The 21,522-nt window shown below is 34.9% G+C and overlaps 1 protein-coding gene across 2 annotated transcripts in view; it reads left to right on the forward strand.

Annotated features, from left to right (window-relative positions):
• The window catches only part of CCDC102B (coiled-coil domain containing 102B), a 187,257-nt gene that overhangs the window by 160,090 nt on the left and 5,645 nt on the right, over nt 1-21,522 (forward strand). Inside the window, exon 8 of one of the 2 annotated variants that reach the window (XM_031441764.2) lies at nt 4,768-4,897. The exons of the other annotated variant lie outside the window; for it this stretch is intronic. Within the exon in view, the coding sequence (XP_031297624.2) occupies nt 4,768-4,896 (129 nt within the window). The 3' untranslated portion in view covers nt 4,897. Of the gene's footprint in view, nt 1-4,767; nt 4,898-21,522 lie in introns of those variants that run through there. 2 annotated transcript variants of the gene reach the window in all.

The raw sequence follows: 21,522 nt of genomic DNA on the forward strand, positions 1-21,522 counted from the left end.
TTGACCCTAAATGTAACAGTTTTTTTTCCTGGACTCTAGATATACTTTTATTCCATTGACCTAAACATCTGTCTTAAAACTGTAGTTTTAGTGGGTGTTGAAATTAGGAAGCATTAATTCCCCAAATTTATTCTTTTCTAATTCTTCACTTCTTACTTTCATCAGATTTATCCACATGTGCTCCCAAAGTGAAAGAAAAACTGGCACTAAAACACAGCCACTTGAAAAATTATTCTGGCTTTTTTTTGTTTTTTGTCTTTAAGATGACAATAAGGACTTCGGGGAAATCATTGATTCAGATCATTGGGAATGTAATTTTTATTTTGCATTCACTGTAAAGTCCACTTAGGAAAAACTGTCTCCAGTTTTCCCAAAATATAGCTGTTTTAAAGTGGGAAACTCTCCAACTTGAACCTCGTGTCATTCTTTATAGAATAACTCAGTTAGACCATTCACTTATAGGCAAAATATATTCCTTTTGCTCTAAAGAATTTGACCCAGTTATTCAACCAAGATATACTCACAGGAGTTTCATTAACCCAGTAACTGTAACAATCACATTGCTACCGTTTAGAAAATTTAGTTTATAGATCTCAATGCTCGATAAATTACTTCAGCAATATTTATACAGTGCTTGCTTGTTTAACAGTTCTTAAACATTTTAACAATTGTCTGGTAGGCAATAAAGCTACTCACTTTAAACGGAAAGTACTTGGAAGAAATTTAGCAGCCAGTTTCATGAAAGTCCTGTGAAGTTCAATGACGTGTATTTAGAAAGAAGGTCGGTAAGGAAACTAGTAAGTAATTCTGATAAATCACACTTACCATGGATCACAAGACCACAGGACATTTTCTACCCAGTTAATAATGAGATCTCATTTTAATTTTGCATATCTTAGAATTAGTTGGAGTCATTAAATATGTATTTGTCCAATAATTTCCATATAGGTAGCAATAAGATACTATATTTAAAAGTGTGAAATTAATTCTGACATTGAAAAATGTGTAGAATCGTGGAGCACACTCTGTATATTCAGCAAACTTCTCCAAAGGCAACTACTTTCCATCAGAGCACCAGGCAGTTTTAGTAAAATTCTCCTAGTGATTGTGACTTTTTTTTTTCCGGTGAAGAGCATATTGTGCTATAATCCTAAATAAAATGGTTCAGAATATTTCACTTCCAATTAAAAATATCTGTGCAAAATTAGTCTGTACTAATCACTTGAAGTCAGCAAGCTGTCACGCTCACTTACTCCTTAAAAGGGTCTGTGTTACGTGAGTTGGGTTCAGGGGACTTGTGAACAGGACGCTTACCTGCATTTGTGCCATCACTCCTCATTACTTTAATCAGATTCCGAAGTGAAGAGACGATAAAGGCTCCCCACTGCGGACGCCCTGGAGCACAGTTGGAGCTGACTGGCCAGAAGGAGTTGCCAGAATAGCCGATGCTAAACATGGCACTTCAATTTCTGGGACAGGGATGGGTCCTGCTCAGTTGCTAATGGAAAAGATGTATCAGAACTTATTGTCAGTGGTTTCCAGTTAGATTTAGACAAGGATCTATGATAAAAGTGAGTTTATGGGCTCTTGTCTGTAGCATCTAACAGGGCCTTCCTTTTCTAGTCTTTTCTTATTTCATTTTCCATTCTTTTCAGTGATGGAGATTAATATTTTTCAGGAATCACAACTCCTTTTTAGCTGAAGTCACTGTCTCCATGTCAGCAAGTCTTAGACTATCCTTATTATATTGCCAGTCTGATCAGATTATTATATATGGTTTATACCTATTTTTCTTGAATCGTAAGTTTTTGGGTATCAACCCAGATTTCAGCCAGACTGGCTGGGATCTTACCAGAGTCGCAATAGGAACAAAGCAATTATTCTGTACTCAACAGTAAATATTGAATTGGATTTATCTGGCACATATTGGTATAGAAATTTTCCAATTACAGCCTGATTTTTGGCAAAGATATTTAGCAAAAGTGGAAGGGCATCTGTTGCTTCAGCCTATCCAGTATCCATTTAAAAAAAAAATGCAGATACTATTCCAAGCACTTGAAACCTATGCATGAATAAAATGAATTTTGCATTCCAGTGGTGAGAGACCGAGACAATTAATATATAAGTCATAGAACTGGTAGAAAAAAGCAAAGAACAATGTTTTTGCTTTAGGAACAGGTTGCAATATTAAGTATGGTGTCTGGCCTCAGATTTGAATAAATTACATGCAAGATGTTAATGAAAGTTAATCATTCAGATAACTGTTGAAAGAAAGTTCTAGGCAGAAAGCACAGTCGGTACAAAGCCAGTGATGGAAATGACCAAAGAGAAAAAGAAACCAGAGGATACACTGTACGTCCTTGCGTGGTGGCCGGGGGTTGGGGGGGGGGTAGATGGAGATTGGGATCTGGCGCAGGAGCAGGGGCAGGGAAGGTTAAAGTGTGTGCCTGTGTGTATATGTATCCGTAGCGTTTGCAAGAAGCTCACCATCTACAGGAGATAGAAAATAACTATTATAATTTAGTCTGGTAAGTTTAAGTTCAAGGGGGAAAAAAAAAAAAACAGAGAGAGAGAATGGCAGGAAAGCTACATCATTCGAGACAGGGCAGTTGTACTGACCCGTGCTCAGTGTGTTCCCGGGGCCGGCAGCATCAGTATCATCTGGCGACTTGAGAAGTAGAAAAGTCTGGAGCCCTGCATGGCACCGACTGGATCATTATTGGCATTTTTAACAAGATTCTAAAGTGGTTCATAAGAATGTTAGAGTTTAAGAAGCCGGTTTTACAGGATTTTAGGAGTAGCAGGGTGGTCCGTTCCAGAGAAAAGAGAATGTGAGCAAAGGCATGGGAAAGAAACAAATCACATGAGCACCAGCCCTGCCACTGAACCCAGTCTTTTGTGGCCTGAAAACTAAAAGGTTCAGGGTTGAACTAAAGTCTAGGATCACTGTGGAAGGAGGTGATACGACAGAGGAAATTAAGGAGGGTTTATGTGCTACTCTGGGCACTGAGAGCTGGTCAGGGATTTGTCAAGTGGGCGATATAATCAGACCTGGATGTCAGCCAGGTCTCTGGGGCGCCCAGATGAGAGACTGTGAAGGCCTGAGTTACACCTTTTCCACCGCATTCACAACATCCTTACAGGTAACTTCAAAGTTCGTTTCTTTTTCATTGTAAATTTTATAAAAGTTTAACACAAATTCAGAAAATAGGAAAACCTTAAAAAAATACTTCCACCAGGATTTTGGTGTTATTTTTGTTTTTCCTTTTATATTATTTTACATCAGAAATGTCACCCCTTACTTACCGTGAGCCTTTTTTCTGGAGTTAAATATCGTAAAACAGCATAATGAAATCTAATTAAACATTCTAATGTCTGCCGAATGTTCTATCAGAGTGATGGACTGTAATTAAACATACAACTTTCAGTAACCATTCAGGTCAATTTGACTTTTTCGTGAACGTAATGAAAAATATTTGTGCAAAAAGAGGTTTTATGTGTCTTTGATATTATCTTTCAGACATTACAAAACATGAATGTTAAAACTTTTGGTATACATTTCCAAAATGCATTATGAAATTTAGTCCAATTATTCCAATTTTGAATATAATAAGTAGCCTATTTTAAGTATCATATTCTACTCAAACTCTTTCATCTAGTTGTACCAAATAGTTCTTAAATACCTATCTGTGATTTAGCTTTCCAAATAGTTATTGTATATCCCATATTGGTATTCCTATATTAAAATCCAAAACAATAGAATAAAAGCTGAAAATATATAAATCGAAGAAAAAAAAACAAAAAGATAACATTTCTCATTAATTAAATCATTTAGGAACTGTCCTAGGTCCTGGCATTGTAATGCCACATAAGTGGGTTGTTTTTTTTTTTTGTAGGTACTTGAAAGATGATGAAAATGTGAAATAATCTGTTCCAGAATATTAGCCAAACCTGATTATTAGCCTATTACCTTTTTCTTCTAATTTTTATCTTGATTGTATATAATAAAATTATCTCTGAAAATTAATTTTTAATGAGCCATGAATGTTGAGCATTCTGCTTCCTCCCCAAATACTGAAATTGGATCCAAGACTGTACCCCAAGAAGAAAAAACAGTCTGTATGCTTAGCCTGCGAGAATTTTACAGGAATTTTTTAATTATATGGGATACTTTTTTACTCTAAAATATTTCTGTAACATCTAACAAAGTAGACATTGATTTGAATAGCTAACTTCAAGTAAAGTATAATTATTACAATGCAACTTAAGCCTAATATATTAACAAATGCAGAAAAAATAGCAAGACCTGTAAAAAAAAAAATTCTAGTTCCATGTTTATCGGTCTAAAGTAGAGACTAGAGGAAAGTGAAGTTTAAAAAAACCTGCACAGGTTAGATCAGGGAGAACTTTAATGGTAAGAAAGTAAACTTGGATTATGTACATAAAAGCATTATCTTGTAAAATTATTTACTAATTTACCTCCCAAAGGCAGTTAGAAGGGATCCTGTTTGACCTAAAAGAAAAAAAAAGAAGAAACCAAGGAGATAGCACTGTATATTTTACAGACGTCATCGAATAAAGTTGAGGTAATTTGAGCATCAAATATAGAAGTACCTGCAAATTACTTAAACATGCCCGATATATATATATAATGCATGAGGCCATATTTTTACATTAATACAAATTGTCCAGTTTTAGAAGATTGTATGAAAACAAGTCATCATCTGAAAGTCATCTTAACTGAAGCGTTTTCTATGTTGCTTTCAGCTTGATGACTTCCTGAGCCAGATTCATAAGCTCCAGAGATCTTTAGATGAACAGAAAGAAACAAATGAAAACTTGGAAATTAAACTCAGGCACTTACAAAACCGGCAATTATTTCACAAAATGTGTTGAATTCAAGCTTGGGACCTTAGATAAGGAAACCCTGATGTCCTGTTTCCCCTCATATTTTCTTAAATATCCATAACATTTTTGCTAACTAGAAATACTAACAAAACGAACTTACAGGTACAAAATACTTATATTTAGGGGCTTCTTAGCTCTTATTTCTCAATAAATACTGCATGTTATGATAAAGACAATTTAAATATCATTTAAGAACAACTAATTCTAAAGGTATAAAATTTCTGAAAGGCAAAAGGAGCTTTCAGAATACATTTCATATAGAGCTAAAAGTTATAATATCTGCAAGAAAATATATGTTGTAAACCATACAATTTGCTGGGTAGTTGACAAGAGAATCACCTTACTTAAGTAATGGTTTAAGTAATTGATAAGCAAAAAATCACATATGCACAAATCTATGTGGTAGGGGTGGCACGCTGTGTGGAAAATGTTTTCAGCCCAGAGACGTAACAATAATTTTGGCATAATTCTTCATACAAGGCACAAGTGGGCAGAAGTGTCAAACAGTATGGTTTGCATTATAAGGAGACTGAAGGAGACCCAGCTAAGATTTGCTCTCCAATTAATACAAACAGATTGCCTGGGATTGAAGTTAAGGAAAAGCAACAAGCACCTCAGAAACTAAGAATGGACATTTTGCAGTAAAGTCATAGGAAAGCCCACGAGCATTGGAAAGTAGTGTCTAAGTATAAATCAGGTGGAAATAAAGCTGTGATTTCCTTTGAGTTGTATGAACAAAGCAAAATATAAAATTGTATGTAGAGGACTATTTAAGACCTTTTTATATAGTATAGTTTACTGCTTCATATTTTAGTTTTTAAGATAAAGAAATTTACTTTAAAAAAAAAGAAGACACCCTATAACCTTACATAGCCGTTGCTCACGTCTTTTACAAACATGACGATTGCTGTCATCATCTTTGTAGGCAATGCAGGTACCACCAACGCAGTGACTTTTGATTAGGCTTTACTCCGACCCCTATTTCTGCAGCTAAGTCAGAAGAGAGGTTTTGCTGCTTATTATCTCTGTGACCTTGAGTATGTTACTTGTAGAACTATATAATACTCCCTTAATAAAGATCGGATGAAAGAACGTATAAGTGTCTGACACAGCAAATGACATTAATAAATATGCAACACATATTAGTTTATTTGTTGCATTCTGCTTTTTAGGAGGTAATTTCCTTTAAGCAAACACTTTTAGATAGCAAATTTTCTGTGGAAAAAGGAAAAATCACTTTAAAGAAATCTTGGAAATGCCCCCCAGAAAATTTTTGAATTGTAATACTTGCTTTTGACTTCAACTCCTTAAACCTGTAACCTCCTATTGGGTATGTTTTCTTATCTGTTTTAAAATCTCTTGGTAAGATAATTTACACCTTCTACTAAACAGCATTTTATAATCCTGCCGTTACACACCCAAAACTCCTTTATATTAGACTAAAAAAAGTCAGGGAAAATGTGATATAAAAAGATAATCATTAACCAGTAAATTAAATGTCAAATTTTTTGTCTTTAAATGTTATGTGTCACTTTAAAGAAAATCTTTAGAATTATAAATATTGGAAAACTCTGAGAATAAAAGAAAATATAAATATAAATATTTTCTTAAACGAGAATACTCATAACCACATTAATCAAGAAACCCCAATACTGTTTTAAGTACCCCTCGGCATTGTTGTATTAACCAGTTTCAAACAGAAATATCTTATACTAGAACTATAGTAACTTATGCGTACTTTATATTGAACCACCTAAAGAAATGCTACCACAATGGGGAATGTTTGGTATTATACTGCAAAGTGCCACCGATTCATGTAAAATATGAAGGAATAGATACAGAAAAAGTAATGCCTATTTTATGACGCTGCTCTTACAAAGGTTTATAAAAATACATGGAAGAAAGGAGCTGTTAGCTGACTTTAAGTCAGACTGTTGAAAATACGGTGTCATCTCCACATCCCAAGGGGAGCTGTTACAGACTTAAAGATTAGCGTTCAGGTAGCACACATTGTGCACTCTCCCTCCAGAACGCAAAGGCCTTCCGTGTCCCACCCGGCCTGGCGCTCACTTACTCCTAGGAATAAAGCTGTAGGCTGTGACTGGTGTGGGAAATGGAATCTCCTCCAAAGCATTCTCACCTTGGTAGTGGGCGTGCAGCTCTCTCCACGGTGCCTGAACCTCGGGTACATCACGCCCGATGCAGTGGAAAGCAGAAGGGTGCTTATTTCTAATCTTAGTATTATTTCTAATCTTAATGTCTTTTCAACGTGTTGGCATGAGCCATTTCTAAAGAAGTACACACAGTATTTTTCTTTCTGTTATACTGTTGGGAAGATAGTAACTAATGTTTTCTGAAATCACTTTGAAATATCTGGTTTCTGTATCTTCAAATGAAGGCTAAATTTTATATTCACTTGGGGACATAACTAATAAAGAACATTTGAAAATTTCTGCTCATTGAGGAGGATTCTGCTCCTAAGAAGAGAATAATTTTCAGAGACGTGTTCATACATCTGTACACACTGTATCCACCAAGAAACCAGAACACTACAAAGATCTATTCAAAAGTAAATGCTAACAGACCAATGTAATTATTTTCTGCAGTAACAGCTTGGCAAGTTTAAACAGGAAAACAGCTTCTGTGCTGAATGTAATATTGTTCTTATTTGAACATATCTCATGTTTGTATGTATTCTCTTTGGAAAAAAATATTCCTGAGTCCAACTTGAACCGTAATTATTGGAGTGAGGTGTCAATCCCACAGTCACACAACAAGTAACGTGAAAGAAATCTGTCCTATTCAGGAGCTACACTGATGACTCGGATAAAGAAACAGGGAAAAGCAAATATATAATTCTACATTATTTTAGAAGAGAAGTAGAAATAAAATTGGGTTCTAAATAGAATGCAGTTGATTAGGAAAAATTTTAAAGAACAACTCACATAATAAAAACATAGTGATATAAGAAAGGGCTACTGGAACACATATAATATTAACATTGGATCTCATTTTTCCCTCTATGTGGGCACTACCTTACTTGCTTTATAGGATAGAAATTAGAATCTCCATTTTACAGGTGAGAAATAGTGGCTTCAATAGCTATATTTACCTAAGTGTCATATGGATGTCTGTGGATGGGAAAAGACCTGTCACTTTAGATCTGCCAGAATTACAGAGGAAGAGGTTTGGAGACTTCCAGACATGCATAAGACATTTAAGCAATTCATTTGATCCCTTGAAGTCTGTTTTCTCACCTGTAACATGGAGTTAACAATTCCTGTTTAATTATGAGCTTGCCACCATACCTTACAATTTAGTGTAGATTAATAGTGCCATTTCAGAGAAGTCCGACATGTTTAATGATTATTTTATGAGGCTTAAATTGAGGGTAGATTAAATAAAGAAGAGAAATACACCAATAAAGTGTTTCTCATTGGCCAGGATTTCATTCATAATTTTTTTAATTTATTCATTTAATGTAATATATTTTTCTTTAATATTTAAATCTGACAATACTTTTCGGTTCTTGTCACTACAAATGAAGGATCGTAGGAATGGCAGTGATGAGTAGGGTGCAGAATATTTCCCAAAAAGAGTTAAGGTTCTGTTACTTTTAACGTTTGCTCCAATTTAACTGTTAGCATCCAACAAATTGTTCAGTAGCAAGAGGTGACTAAGTAGACGAATATGAACTTAAAACTAAAAAGTAAGACATTTTATTTTAACATCAAGCTGTAATTTAGGATAAAGAGGTAACAGCATTCAAAATTCATCAATTTGTACATCTGAAATGTGTCGTTTACTGTACAGGAATCATAATCACAATAAAAGTGTTAAAAAAAAAAGATAAAAGTATTCAGATCAGTAACTTGGAATTTTGTGAAAGAACATTTTGTTATATTCTTAGACTTATGATTAACTCAGTTACATAAAATCAGATTATATCACTTCTCTTTAGCTTGCTTTTAGGTCTATTTATTCTCTGAATGAGTGGACAATAACTCAGAATGTTACAGTTGAATGGAAATAACAGCTTTCATATATAGATCTTTAATTAGCCTAATTTCTCTAAGTATGAGATATATTTTGGACTGCATCTTCTGATATTAAATGTGGCATCTAAGAAGTGACTCAGCTTAATTGTTAAATAGAATTTAGTGTTTTCATACTTAATTTTAATAATGATTCCTGCAGTGGGGTTTGGGGTTAAGGCTTCCAGAATCTGACTCATTATTTTAGAAAAGGAAAAAAAAGTTTATTTGGAGGCTACAAAATATATGTGTCCACATGTCACAGTCCCCCTAGAAACTTATACAGTAGTCCACTGAAAACTATGGTTAAGTCTTTAACTGAGGAAGGATTACTAATTCCTCTTGGATGAAATTTCCTTTGTTTTAAAAGTTCAAACTTTGTAATAACCACAAAGAGTAGAAAAGTATATAATATGTGTTAACTTAACAAAATTCTATTTGGGGATGACAGTAGCATTTGTGATATTTCAACGTTACTATAAAGTAACGTTGAAAAGATTAAAAATAAATTTTATATTTTTTCCCTATGATAACATACCGAAGTTAAGATTCTGAACAGTGAATGAGTCCATTAGCTCTCTACCTGAGTTTATCTAAATCAGCAACATTACAAATAAATCTGAAAGTAGATAAAAAGTTAGTTAAAGCATCAATAACAAACCGTATGAAATTAAGCTACAGGTAGAATTTAAAGAGATAACAGACGTCAATGGTGAAAGTATTATAAGGAAACGTGAGAGTTTTATTGTCATTTGGGAAAGGCCTTTTTAAGCAAACGCAAATCCCAGAAGCTATAATTTATGACACATTTGATTTCATGAAATTTAAAAATTTATTTTAATCAAGACTCATTCCCCAGCGCCAACTGCTCTGAAGTCCATGAGGTGCTTTTCCTGCTAGTTGCTCATGTTTCTACGTGATCTGCTTTCCCTGCTGTTCTTTTCACATTATTTCTGAGAACTGGTTCCTGGATGAAGACTTGACTCTCACATTGCCACAGCCTCAGCAGCTCTTCACCTGTTTCAGCATGTCAATATAGTTTATGCCACATTTTGAGTTAAATAGTTATATTTTTCAGGAAAATGTTAAGGTGGTTTACTGCAGAACCCCGTGGTGTACTATAATAGCATTCTGTGTGCCCCTATTCCTTTTTTAAACATTTAATAATTGCCTGTTTTTGTTTACTTATATAATTTTCTGTGTACCTATCTAATTTTTTTTCTTCAGGCCACCTTTATGACTCAGTAAGTTAATTCCAAATGAATAATGGTATCTGGTAAACTAATAGGGAGTGATTCCTATTTAGACATAGCTCTGTTATCTTGGAAGTTCCATTTCTCAACATTCTTAAATTCCTTGTCTGTATCTTTTGTGCTTAATTATTCACTTATTATAGTATGTTTCTCATAGCTTAATAAAATGATGTTATTAAGGTAAAAAATTTAATCCTTAAAGCTTTTTCTTGCCCTCTTTAATATCATCTTTAATTTATGGATGCTTTGTCCTTTTGGACCTTTTTGAAGATAAGAGGTAAATATTAACTTTTCCTTTATCCTGTTCTTTTTCTTGTTTCCGCCCAGTTGCAGTTTTCCTGCTGGTTGGTTTTAGCCTCTGCTGTTCTCAGGCTTCTGTCTTCATCCAGGATTGGTACGTGCCCTCGGGTGACTCCCGGCTTTTGCTGAGGCGCTCATCTCTTGCCTCCCGTATTTCTAGGCCTTTTTCTCTAGTGGGAAATAGGGGACTTCTTTTCCATTCTTTTCAGAAGCTTTTGGCTTAATTCGTTAGCCTGCCAAACACCCTCAGAATTCACAAATGTCTTGGGAAAGCTGGCCTTCTATTTGCGTCTGTCATTGCAGCCCCTCGTGGTCCCTAAATACATCACCTGTTTCCTCCCGGCCACAGCCCCCGGCAGCCATGCTCCACCTGAGTCAAGCCAGCAGAAGTGGCATATTCTCCAGGGAAATAAAATAATAGATGGTCATCAGCTCACATCCAAATGGTTCTCTCCTCTCTGAAGAGTTTAGTCCATCTAGTTCTGTTATGTCTACACATTTCATATGCCTTTAAAGTTATGATTTTTGAAATTTGGCCTTTTTTTCTAGTTGCTGACAGTAGCATCAGCCTAGGGTGATCTCTTATCTCTTATTTTCAAGCAGAAGTCCCATCAACTAAATTTAAAATTATAAAATGCTGTCACTTTTTTAGTTACAAAATATAATGTTTAAACCCTGGTTTCATCCCCATGGGATTATTCTGATCAGAGTACTATTCTGGATCACCATTTGGAATTGATTTTTTTGGTCCGTTCAGTAGCTATTCCCTTGAAAATATTAAAGTCCCTCAGCTGCGGCAAATCAGATGTTCGTGGACTGACCAGGGGTTTCTGCTCTGTGTTACGCTGGAGATACTGGAGGACTCAGGCTGGGGAGCTGCGGGGAGAAAGCTCTTCTGCTCTCCGGCCCCCAGTACTCAAGCTGTATCTCCCAACCAAGAGACGTTGAGACAAGCAAACATCCAATGTCGTTCTCCGTAAATTCACCAGACCCTCAGGATAAGAAAGACCCTTTAGGAATACGAGGCACAGTGAGGCGCACACACAGCTCCACTAAGGGATGCACAGGGGCCGAGCTGGGACCTGCTGCAGGGACCGAAATCCCCGTCAGAGACAACTCTGCATCTTTTTCCTGCTGTATCGGCCCAGTTCCGTCCACCGCGTGGTCCCATACAGGTTTCCACTCCCCTGATTCTGGTAGAAATCAAAACATCAGAAGATCCTCTGGGAGCTGCATATCTGCGCCCACAGTTTTGCATTTTTACAGAGAGCAGAGAGGAGGGTCTGGAGCAGGAGAGGAGCAGGTGCAGGGCAGAGATAAGAACCAGCACCGGGGTGTGCTCAAACTGCCTTCTGTTTTCCCAGGTTCACACCCATGCCTCTTTTATAGAGAATATAAAAGGATGTTACTTTACGTCAATGTTTCATTCTTAACAAAAAGGTTTAAAATATTAACAAAATTGTCATAAATAAAAATTTAGTATGCCTTCTTTTCTTTATGGCCTTTGCCTGCTTGATGTGGCCTGTGCATTCTGGGCTTGCCTGTAAGGCCCATGCTGTGTGGTATTGCTTCTGTGTTTTATCTTCTGCCCCCGATTTGGGAGTTCTACAATCTTGATTTTGTTTCCACTAAGAGGCATTCAAGTTATTTTTACAATCTTGAACCTCTTAATTACATCTCTATAATTAAAATGAGGCATAAAATTACACTTTAAATATTCTCCTATATAAAGAATTATTTATCTTAATATTTGCTTTTGTTCTTCCTACCCTTCTGCAAGTTCCGGAAGTAAAAATGTATAAACTGGAGGTAGAAATCATTTTATTACATACATTCTACTCACCCTGACTTCCAGTTTTTAACTGTTACGCTTTAGATTTAAATCAATGACTAATCATCTTTGCTGTTTGTAGTCAACCCATATTCCCCTTTCCCTATTTCTGAATCCCTAAATTCATGTCACTTTTAAGGTGACTGAGGTCTGTTTGTGTGGGGGACAATTCCTTGAGTATTTTATCTCCTCCATCCAGCTAATTATAAAGTCATAATTTCGTATACATTTAAGTTTACAATAAGGGTCATGCTCTCAATTCAGATTTATCAATTTATTTAGCATGGATTAGACCTAAATTAGTATTTTCTTTGTTGTCCATAATTTTAAGATGTTTTTTCGTATTTGCATTTTTAAGTGAAAGCATATTTAGGTATTTTTATTTGAATTCTTAGTTAGTTTTAAAGCTTCACTGACACTTTATCTCTTGCTATAGTGACCTCTTTATTTTGGCTCCTCACTCAGCAATGCGTATCCACGTTTCAGTGATTCTGTCCAATGTTGCTTTGGCATGTGAAGAACTTGGATCGCACACAATTCTAGGCTCACAAATTTTGGCCAACAATAAACACTGCTCTACCATCTTGGTGTCATAGAAGAGCTATCTGCCATCAGTGTACTTGACAGTACACTTTTTTCTTACAAAGGTGCTAAAAATTAGTCACAGTCTGACTTTGAATGTGAACAGAAAGGATCCTAATGTAAATACGTAGCAAATAAGTTGGATGTAATTGTGAAGAGTACATTTAATCTGTTACACTCAAGCCTTTACATTTCAGTCAAGGAAGATTCCAGATGCACTATGATTTCTTACGTGTTTTTATTGTGTTTTCTTTCCTCCTCATGATCATCAGTTATTCCTTCAGCAAAGGCAATACCTGTTTGCTCTGCTTTTTTTTTTTTTCACCACATCAATATTATCTACAAGCATTTTAAACTCTTAGGTATTTTTTCCCTCTGAATTCTGCGGTAGCTTTTCATGTCTGATAATTTTTCGTTGCTGCTAGTACTCTGCATTCAAGACAATTTTAATATCTGTTTTTACAGGTTTCCTTTTATCTTTCTCTTTTGTTAGCTCTTTTTTCACTTTATAAGAAGTTATGTTTACTTAATGACTAGTATCTCATGCCCCCATCTTGAAGGCCATTTCACATTACATCTTGTAGGAGAATGAAACCCACACACATAGAATTTCAAATTTTAAGTTTTCTTTGGAGGCTTACTTTATTCTGACTTCTCACAGTACTATTTTGATACAATATTTTTTCTTTGATAAAATGCCCTTGCTATTTTTTTCTGCTAAGTGTTTTGTCTACTTAGTTTTTCTTATACAAGAGATTTATTCAAGTCATAATAATCACCTACATTATTACCAATTCACTTTCTAAAACGTTTGTAGCATTTGTAATACGTGATCTTAATAGAATAAAGAAAACATCACTAGCTCATACTTGTAACAAAATGACAGTCACCTTGGCCACTTAGACAGTGAGTCATGGGGACTAAGGGTAAGAATAAAATTTGTTCCAGATGTTGGTTTTTCAGCAATGAGATCTATAACAACTTGGCAGCACTGTGTTAATATTAGAAATGCTCTCACACCTTCCTATTAAAATACCTATTAAACCTGCAAAGTCTTAAAACATTCAGCAGCACTGGAAAATAATATACTGGAATTTTGGGGTGTGGAGAGAGGATAGGGTTTGGTCAGGAAGCGGCAGAACCTGAGTGAGCAAACTCAAGCACCATCCAGGTGTTTCGTTTCCTCCTCTGGAGGAAAAAAAATTATGGTATTGACATAAAAACAGACCTATAGATCAATGGAACAGATAACAGAGCCCAGAAATTAACCTACACATACATAGATGGTCAGTTGATATGACAAAGTAGCTGAGAATTTACAACAGGAAAAGGACACTCTCTTCAATAGATGGTATTGGGAAAACTGGACCCCCATATGCAAAACAATGAAATTGGACCACTGTCTTACACCACACACACAAATTAACTCAAAATGAACGAAAGACTTGAATGTAAGGCCTGAAAGCATACAACTCCTAGAAGACAACATAGGCAGTAAGCTCTTTGACATTGGTCTTGGCGAGGATTTTTTGGATCTGACACCAAAAGCAAGGTAACAAAAGCAAAAACAAACAAGTGGAATTACATCAAACTCAAAAGCTTCTGCACCGTAAAGGAAACCATCAACAAAGTAAAAAGATGACCTAGTGAACAGGAGAGGATATTTGCAGATCATTAATCTGTTAAGGATTAATAACCAAAACACACAAATAAAACTAAATAGCAAAAAAAAAAAATCCAATTAAAAAATAGGCAGAAGATCTGAATAGACATTTCTTCAATGAAGACATACAGATGGCCAACAGGTACATGAAGAGATGCTCAGCATCACTAATCAACAGGAAACTGCAAATCAAGACCACAATGAGGCTGTCACCTCACACTTGTTAGAATGGCTATGATCAAAAACACAAGAAATAACAAATGCCACTGAGGGTGAGGAGAAAAGGCAACTCCGTGCACTGTTGGTAGGATTCTAAACTGGTGCAACCACTATAGAAAATAATGTGGGGTTCCTCAAAGAATTAAAAATAGAACTACCATATGATCCAGCAATTTCACTTCATTATTTATCTGAAGAAAATGAAAACACTAACTTGAGAAAATATCTGCAACCCCCATGTTTACTGCAGCATTATTTACAGTAGCAAAGACATAGGGACAACCTAAGTGTCCATCAATGGATGAATGAATAAGGAAAATGTGGTTTATGTAAATATACAGTGGAATACTATTTAGGCATAAAAATAAGATCTAAATGGTTTTCTGACATTATTATAGTATTTCTAGGCATTTTTAGTAGAAAAACATTTTAAAATCTCATATATAATTAATTATAATAATAATCAAGGAATAGAAATCACTGTTGTTGGCTATGCATTGAGCTAATGAACCAATGTCTTCATAAATTAATGTTAATAACCTTCAGAACAACTGAAAAAATAATGTTTAATGAATGAATTTATGAAAAATATTGTCTTTGGTTCCTTTTTGTGTATTAGTTATGTGGGATATAAGTTTCTGGGTCAATAATTATTTAACATAATTAGAATATATCTTTGGATATCATGTTATTACAGGTTTTTCCCTTAATTATTTTCTGTTGAAAGTATTTTCACCAACATTAAATGGATCTCATTAAGATATAAAGTAAAAATACATTTTCTGTTAAACTATCCAGATTTAACTGAACTTTGCCTTATTTAAGGACTGAGGAAGTAAGAGAGACTCACAATCTGACAACCTGATCCTTCACATTTGGGAAGTTTATTGGCTGTGACTGACTTTTAAAATTTTATGTTCCTTAATTATTCTTATTTTTGGCTTCCATCTGGACTACTTACAATGGTCACTTTCTACCCAAAGCCACAGGTTAAAAACATCCACCATCGTTTTTCTAAGGTTTGTCTCTAGGGCCTTCCCTCCAAAATGGGAGCATGTAAATAAAGGCTGTGATTACTTATATTTCTGTTGAAAACTATCAGTTGTAACACTGCTCTAATTTGTTCAGTTGTGACAAGTGAATTTCTGGAATATCTATTTTCTGAAAAACAGAAATATACTGCATGGAAAAGGAAATTATACACATCAGTAGCATTTTACAGAACATTGCTTACAAATACTTATCTAAATGCAGAATTATCATTTAAATTGTGTTACTCAAATTTAAGTCTATTTTCCATTTCATCATTTTATTGCATACCCCTCCAACTGTATCATGTTCGTACATCATGGGCTACCTCAGCATGTATGTTCCTCGTTTAGGAGCGTCCCAGTCTGCGGTATGCTGTTTCAGCAGCCTGAACAGACCGAGACACTGCTGGGGCTTGGTTTTAATCCGTTTTAGCACAGATGTATTTTAACTTATCCCCCTAGTAGAGCAGAGCTCTTACCTCTAAGGCATGATTCTACTTGTAGGGAACAGTATTTCTGGAGTCTCAACTGAAAGCCTCCAGTACAACCGGGAAGGGACCCCGGCATTTGCCCAGTACTGAGCCCTCTCAAGCTTCTCAGTCTCTGTTCTCCGCTGGACCTTCTAGATTCTTGCCTTGCACATGGCCAGCTTAGGGCCTGCCACAGGACCTCGGGCATATTCTGTGCAGATGTTTGCAGGGCTTCTCTTTCCTTTTCTTCTCTCTGATACTCTGTAAATCCCAGCCATTCCGACAGCCCCAGATTCTGACCTGTTTCCTCACTCAGTGAGACCAGGGTTCTCTGTCTGGCTCTGTTTCTCTGTACAGCGGTTTGAAAAATGTCCCCAGTGAGAAATGCAGGTTTAATCTGCTTCTCTTCTCAAAATTCAGTGTGGTCCATTTCTCTCAAACTTGTTTTTATACATTTTTTAAATACATTTTGTCCCATTTTTATAACTGTTTACCACAGTTGGAAAAGTCTGTTAGCAGCTATTTTGTCTTGTTCAGAAACCATTAGTTTTTCACATCGACTTCAGCCACTCCCTAATAAATCAGAAAATTCTATTAAATCTCCTTTTATCTTTAAATTTTCCCCCACTTGCCCGCTACTACTGTGGTCTAGATTATCACAGTCTCTTCCCTGGATTCCTACCCTAGCTTCCAACTCACCTCTCCGGTTTCAGTACAAACGCCACATTAAAGAGTGGAACTCTAGAAACACAGTATTTATTCTATCCCTCTCTGGGTGAAATTTCTCCATAGCTTCTCATTAAACTGACAGTAAATAACAACTCCTTACAAGGACCTATGACACTTGGGTCAATGTCAGCATTCTCAAGGCTGTTCTCTGCACATCTGTTATGTATCAGAAGAACTGATTTTTAAAATTTTCTCAATCTTCAAAGCTCTACCCACGTACTATCCTCTAGCACAGCCTGTTTTGGGTTTTTTTTATGACCATGGCATGTTCATCATTCTTCGCCTGACTTCCTTCTCTTATTTTAGGTGACAGCTTCAGTGTCACTCCCTTGGTGAGGCATTTCGTGATCATATAGAACTTTACCCTTAATCTCATAGCAACCTGACCTTTTAGTTCATGTCACATATCAAAATATGATTTCCTACTGGTATCCAGGTATGTGCTTTTGTTTGACATCTGTATTTTCTACCAGATATAAGTATCATGAGGGCAGGGATCGTGTCCTTCTTTGCCACTCTATGCCCAGTGCATCTGCATGGTACATGGTATATACTAGTTGTTACACAAAGATTCATTGAATTAAAGAATAGATCATATTTAACTTCAGAAAGGAGGAGTTTCCGAAATTAACATCTGGAGGTTTAACAGTCAACATTTCCAAAGAATCTTAGACAGTTGAAATTGGAAGAAACAAAGATCACCTACACAATCATCACGTTGATGTCATAATCCCTCTGGTAAACCACCTGCACTTAAATCATCCCAGAATTAGGAATTCACTACTTCACCAAGAATTTTATTTTATTTTTTGATAATTCCTATTGTTTAAAAAAAGTTTCTCTCATTACATTTAATATAACTTAAGCCTAATATTGAATTGTTTCTAAACTTATAAGTTTATAACAAGAGTTACTTTATTTTTCCAAAGGAATTCTGAAGACAATGATACATTTTTTTCCTTTTGTGATTTCTTCTGAAATTAAACTACTCAAAGATGTAATTAAAAATAAAAATTATTCTTACATTTCACTGGGTGTTAAAAAATGACATGCCATGTTGCATGCTCTATCATCATTGGCTTTCTGTAAGCTGTATACTAGGCCTGTTTCTTCATCCCTGTGAATGGTTAATGACCCAGATTTGCATGTACAAGTAAGAAATTTGAATTTCTTCAAATCAAATATAGATGTTTAAAAAATTTATGGGGGAAAGATGTTTCCTCTTCTAGCTAACATTAACAAAGATACGTCAAAACATTCTTTATGGTGTTCACATTGCCTATTAATTCTTATTGTCAAAAAAGAAATGACAATCTTGGTGTGTATGTCTGCATTATAGTAAACAGGGCAATTGTTTTGAATGAGGAGACTCATGTAACATCTATCTACCCATCTTAGCTGTGTGTGTGTGTGTGTGTGTAGGTTTAGAAACATATCTATACCCTATCGCACAGAACTGTAATATGATCAAATGAGAAAATACATGTGAGAGCACTTTAAAAGTTTTTAAGTGAAATGATCTAATACTGCCCACTGTAATCATAAATAATGGTAAAGAGCTGGGGTACATTTTCTAAAATAAATACTAGACACAGTTGCTTGCTTTTCTATGCTTGAAGCAATTTGCACAATTGAATTATTCTGTTACTGTGGCTCCTGTTTCTGAATCATTTTTTATCTCCACTATTCTTTGGGATGTTGAGGTTTGCTTACAGAGTGACCTACTTTCTCCCAGCTCTTCTTTGGGACTATATTAGACCCTTCCAAAAATTGTATTAACTTTTATGGGTCACTCAGATACCACCATCTGAGTTATTGTTTCAGCACAGTAAGTTACACTTTCCAAAATGCTGCCAATGGATCATCATTCATCTGAGAAAATGGAACTGTTTGATGGTTTAATTATCCAATCTTTTTAAGATTCTGGCTGAATAAAAACAAACCATATGATGTAATGGCATTTTGGATATCAGACTACAATCTAATGGTACAAATAATTTACACGTTCATAGTAAAATGATTGCTGACATGAGAGTATATAAGCAATCCTTGTCAAGATGATACAGTGAGATGATGCATTGATTGTCCTGCCTCCACTCTAAGCAGCAGTAAGAAATAAGACCTATTTTTAAAAAGTCATTAAGAAACATAAGCATGTTTAGTGGTACAAATAAAACTCTTCACTGGCCAGAAACAACACAGAAACACAAAACAGCAGTGCAGCTGCAGCCAAGAGTTTGCCTGGCTCTGGATCCAAATGTGGTCCGTGGTGACTGGGAGTATGACTCTGAGTGGCAAAAACCAAATTCACCATTTATAAAGTAAAGTGGAGGGAGGGAGGGGAAAAAAGACATTCCTTACAGCAAAGAATCCCCCAAATTTCTCACCACATCAAAAACCTGTTACCAAAATTGATCAATAAGAAAGAGGAAACACCAACTAATTTAAAAAAATTTTAAAAACAACTAGAGTTATAGTTGATATTTATAAAATACAATTGAAGATTCTGAAAAACTTGAATCCATTGAAGTTATAAATTGAGATATTTGAAATTTTCTAGAAAATAATTTCTAGTACTCAGTAAAAAGTAAAAAAAAAAAAAAAAAAAAAAAAAGAGCTGACGGAGTAATTGCTATTAAATAACTTACACATCAAATTCCGTATTCCTCCTTGAAACAAACAAACCAAGTTTTATAGCTAATTTTCATAGGTGAGTTTTATCAAAACTTTCAGCAACAGATAAAAAATACGTTTTAGGAAAGTTTGAAAGAGCATATTTCCTAAGATATTTTATGAGATAGGAAATTATTGAAACTTAAACTTGATGAAAATAGTGTAAAAGAAGAGAATTATAGATTAATCTGTGATTGAGTGGTGAAAAATTCTAAGTGCTAATCTTGGCAGAGGGAATCTAGAAGTGTTATAAAATATTCATCATGACCATACGGTGTTTATTCTGAGAATGTAAGAGAAGTTCTCTATCAGAAATGCATTAATATACACACCAATTGAGAGAAATAAAATAATAAAACAAAAAATATTAACCCATATTCATGATCAAAACTAGGAACATAAAGAACTTCCACTATCTACTTAGAATTTCTACTTTAAACATATCAAATACCATTCTTCACAGGGAAGCATTGAGTTCAGAAACAAAAGACAAAGATAACCAGTAAATCTGCTATTCAGTTTGTATCACTAGATTGTAAATAGGCAAGAAAAAAGTAGCTTAAATACTGGAAAAATGAGACAATTTTGCTATTATGTACAGACAAAATACATACCCAAGACAAGGTATAGCCCAGTTAATATAAAAACATAATAATTTAGATAAATTTTCTTGATAAAATTCAAACTAAAGACATAAAATTCCAAAAATTTTAGAAGGCATCTTTGAATAAATCAAAACAAGTATTCAAAATTCCTTTTGAGAAGTTTATAAAGTTCTTTTAGGTCCTGAAAGGAGCCCTGAATTAAAAATGAGTTATAATACATTCATGGGTAATATGTTATAATAATGATGTCATTTGTCTCCAGACTAATAATTAAGTGTATGCATTTCTCATAAGGATACCAACAGAAATCTGCATGAAACTTGTCCAATTGTATTGATTTTCACATTGAAGAGAGTAAAGAGAATAAGGTTCTAGGAATAGCTAAGCTACTTCTGACAGCAAAAAAAAAAAAAAAAAAAAGATTTCTTCAATCATCAGATAGTGATAGCCATTACCTTAACTATCATAGCTTCAAGTGCCTATTGATTTCATAGATATTATATCATGTTCTGATCTTGTGGAAAGTTGTATAGCAAGCAAGTAGAATGTGTTCAACTTATTCATGAACATCCTTTGACTAGTATTTCCTATTTAAGTTAAATACATCCAAAGAATGCCCGTAACATTTTCCTAGGAACGTTTCTTTTAGCTATTTTAGAAATCACACATTTAAAAACAAGATCAGGCAGTGAGCATTGCATCTTCTGATGATTTATATTACGTTTAAAATGAACTAACAAAGCGAACGTAACCAAATACCAACATGCTAATAGTCTTTTTTTCTGGACGCAATGTGTTGACTGTTTTGATAAAATAGTTACAATAAATGATACAGATAGATGGATAGTTGGATAGATACATAGACAGACGGACAGAAAGGTAGCTCCCTGGTGTCAAGGATATTGTTTGTCTTGCTCAACTTTATAACCAACACTTAGAATGTCTGGAACATACCATGTGTGTAGGAAATATTTTCTTTAGTGAAAAATACTAGTTTCTCATTAAAGAAATAAAGTATGTACCCCTCTTAACTGTATTCCCTTTATTTAAAAGCTCACTATCGTGGCAGCTGGATTAGATAATTTGTGTTGCAAATAAGTAAAAAGGGTCATTTTTTATATTTCAAATTAATTTGCAAAAGGTATTTTGGTGGGAAACTGAATAAGACATTTTAGAAAGTAGAAACAAGGAAATGTTAAGTATTAGTTTGCCAATTTTTCTAGA

The sequence above is a fragment of the Camelus dromedarius genome, chromosome 28 (genome assembly GCF_036321535.1).
Source record: "Camelus dromedarius isolate mCamDro1 chromosome 28, mCamDro1.pat, whole genome shotgun sequence".
Lineage (NCBI taxonomy): Eukaryota > Metazoa > Chordata > Mammalia > Artiodactyla > Camelidae > Camelus > Camelus dromedarius.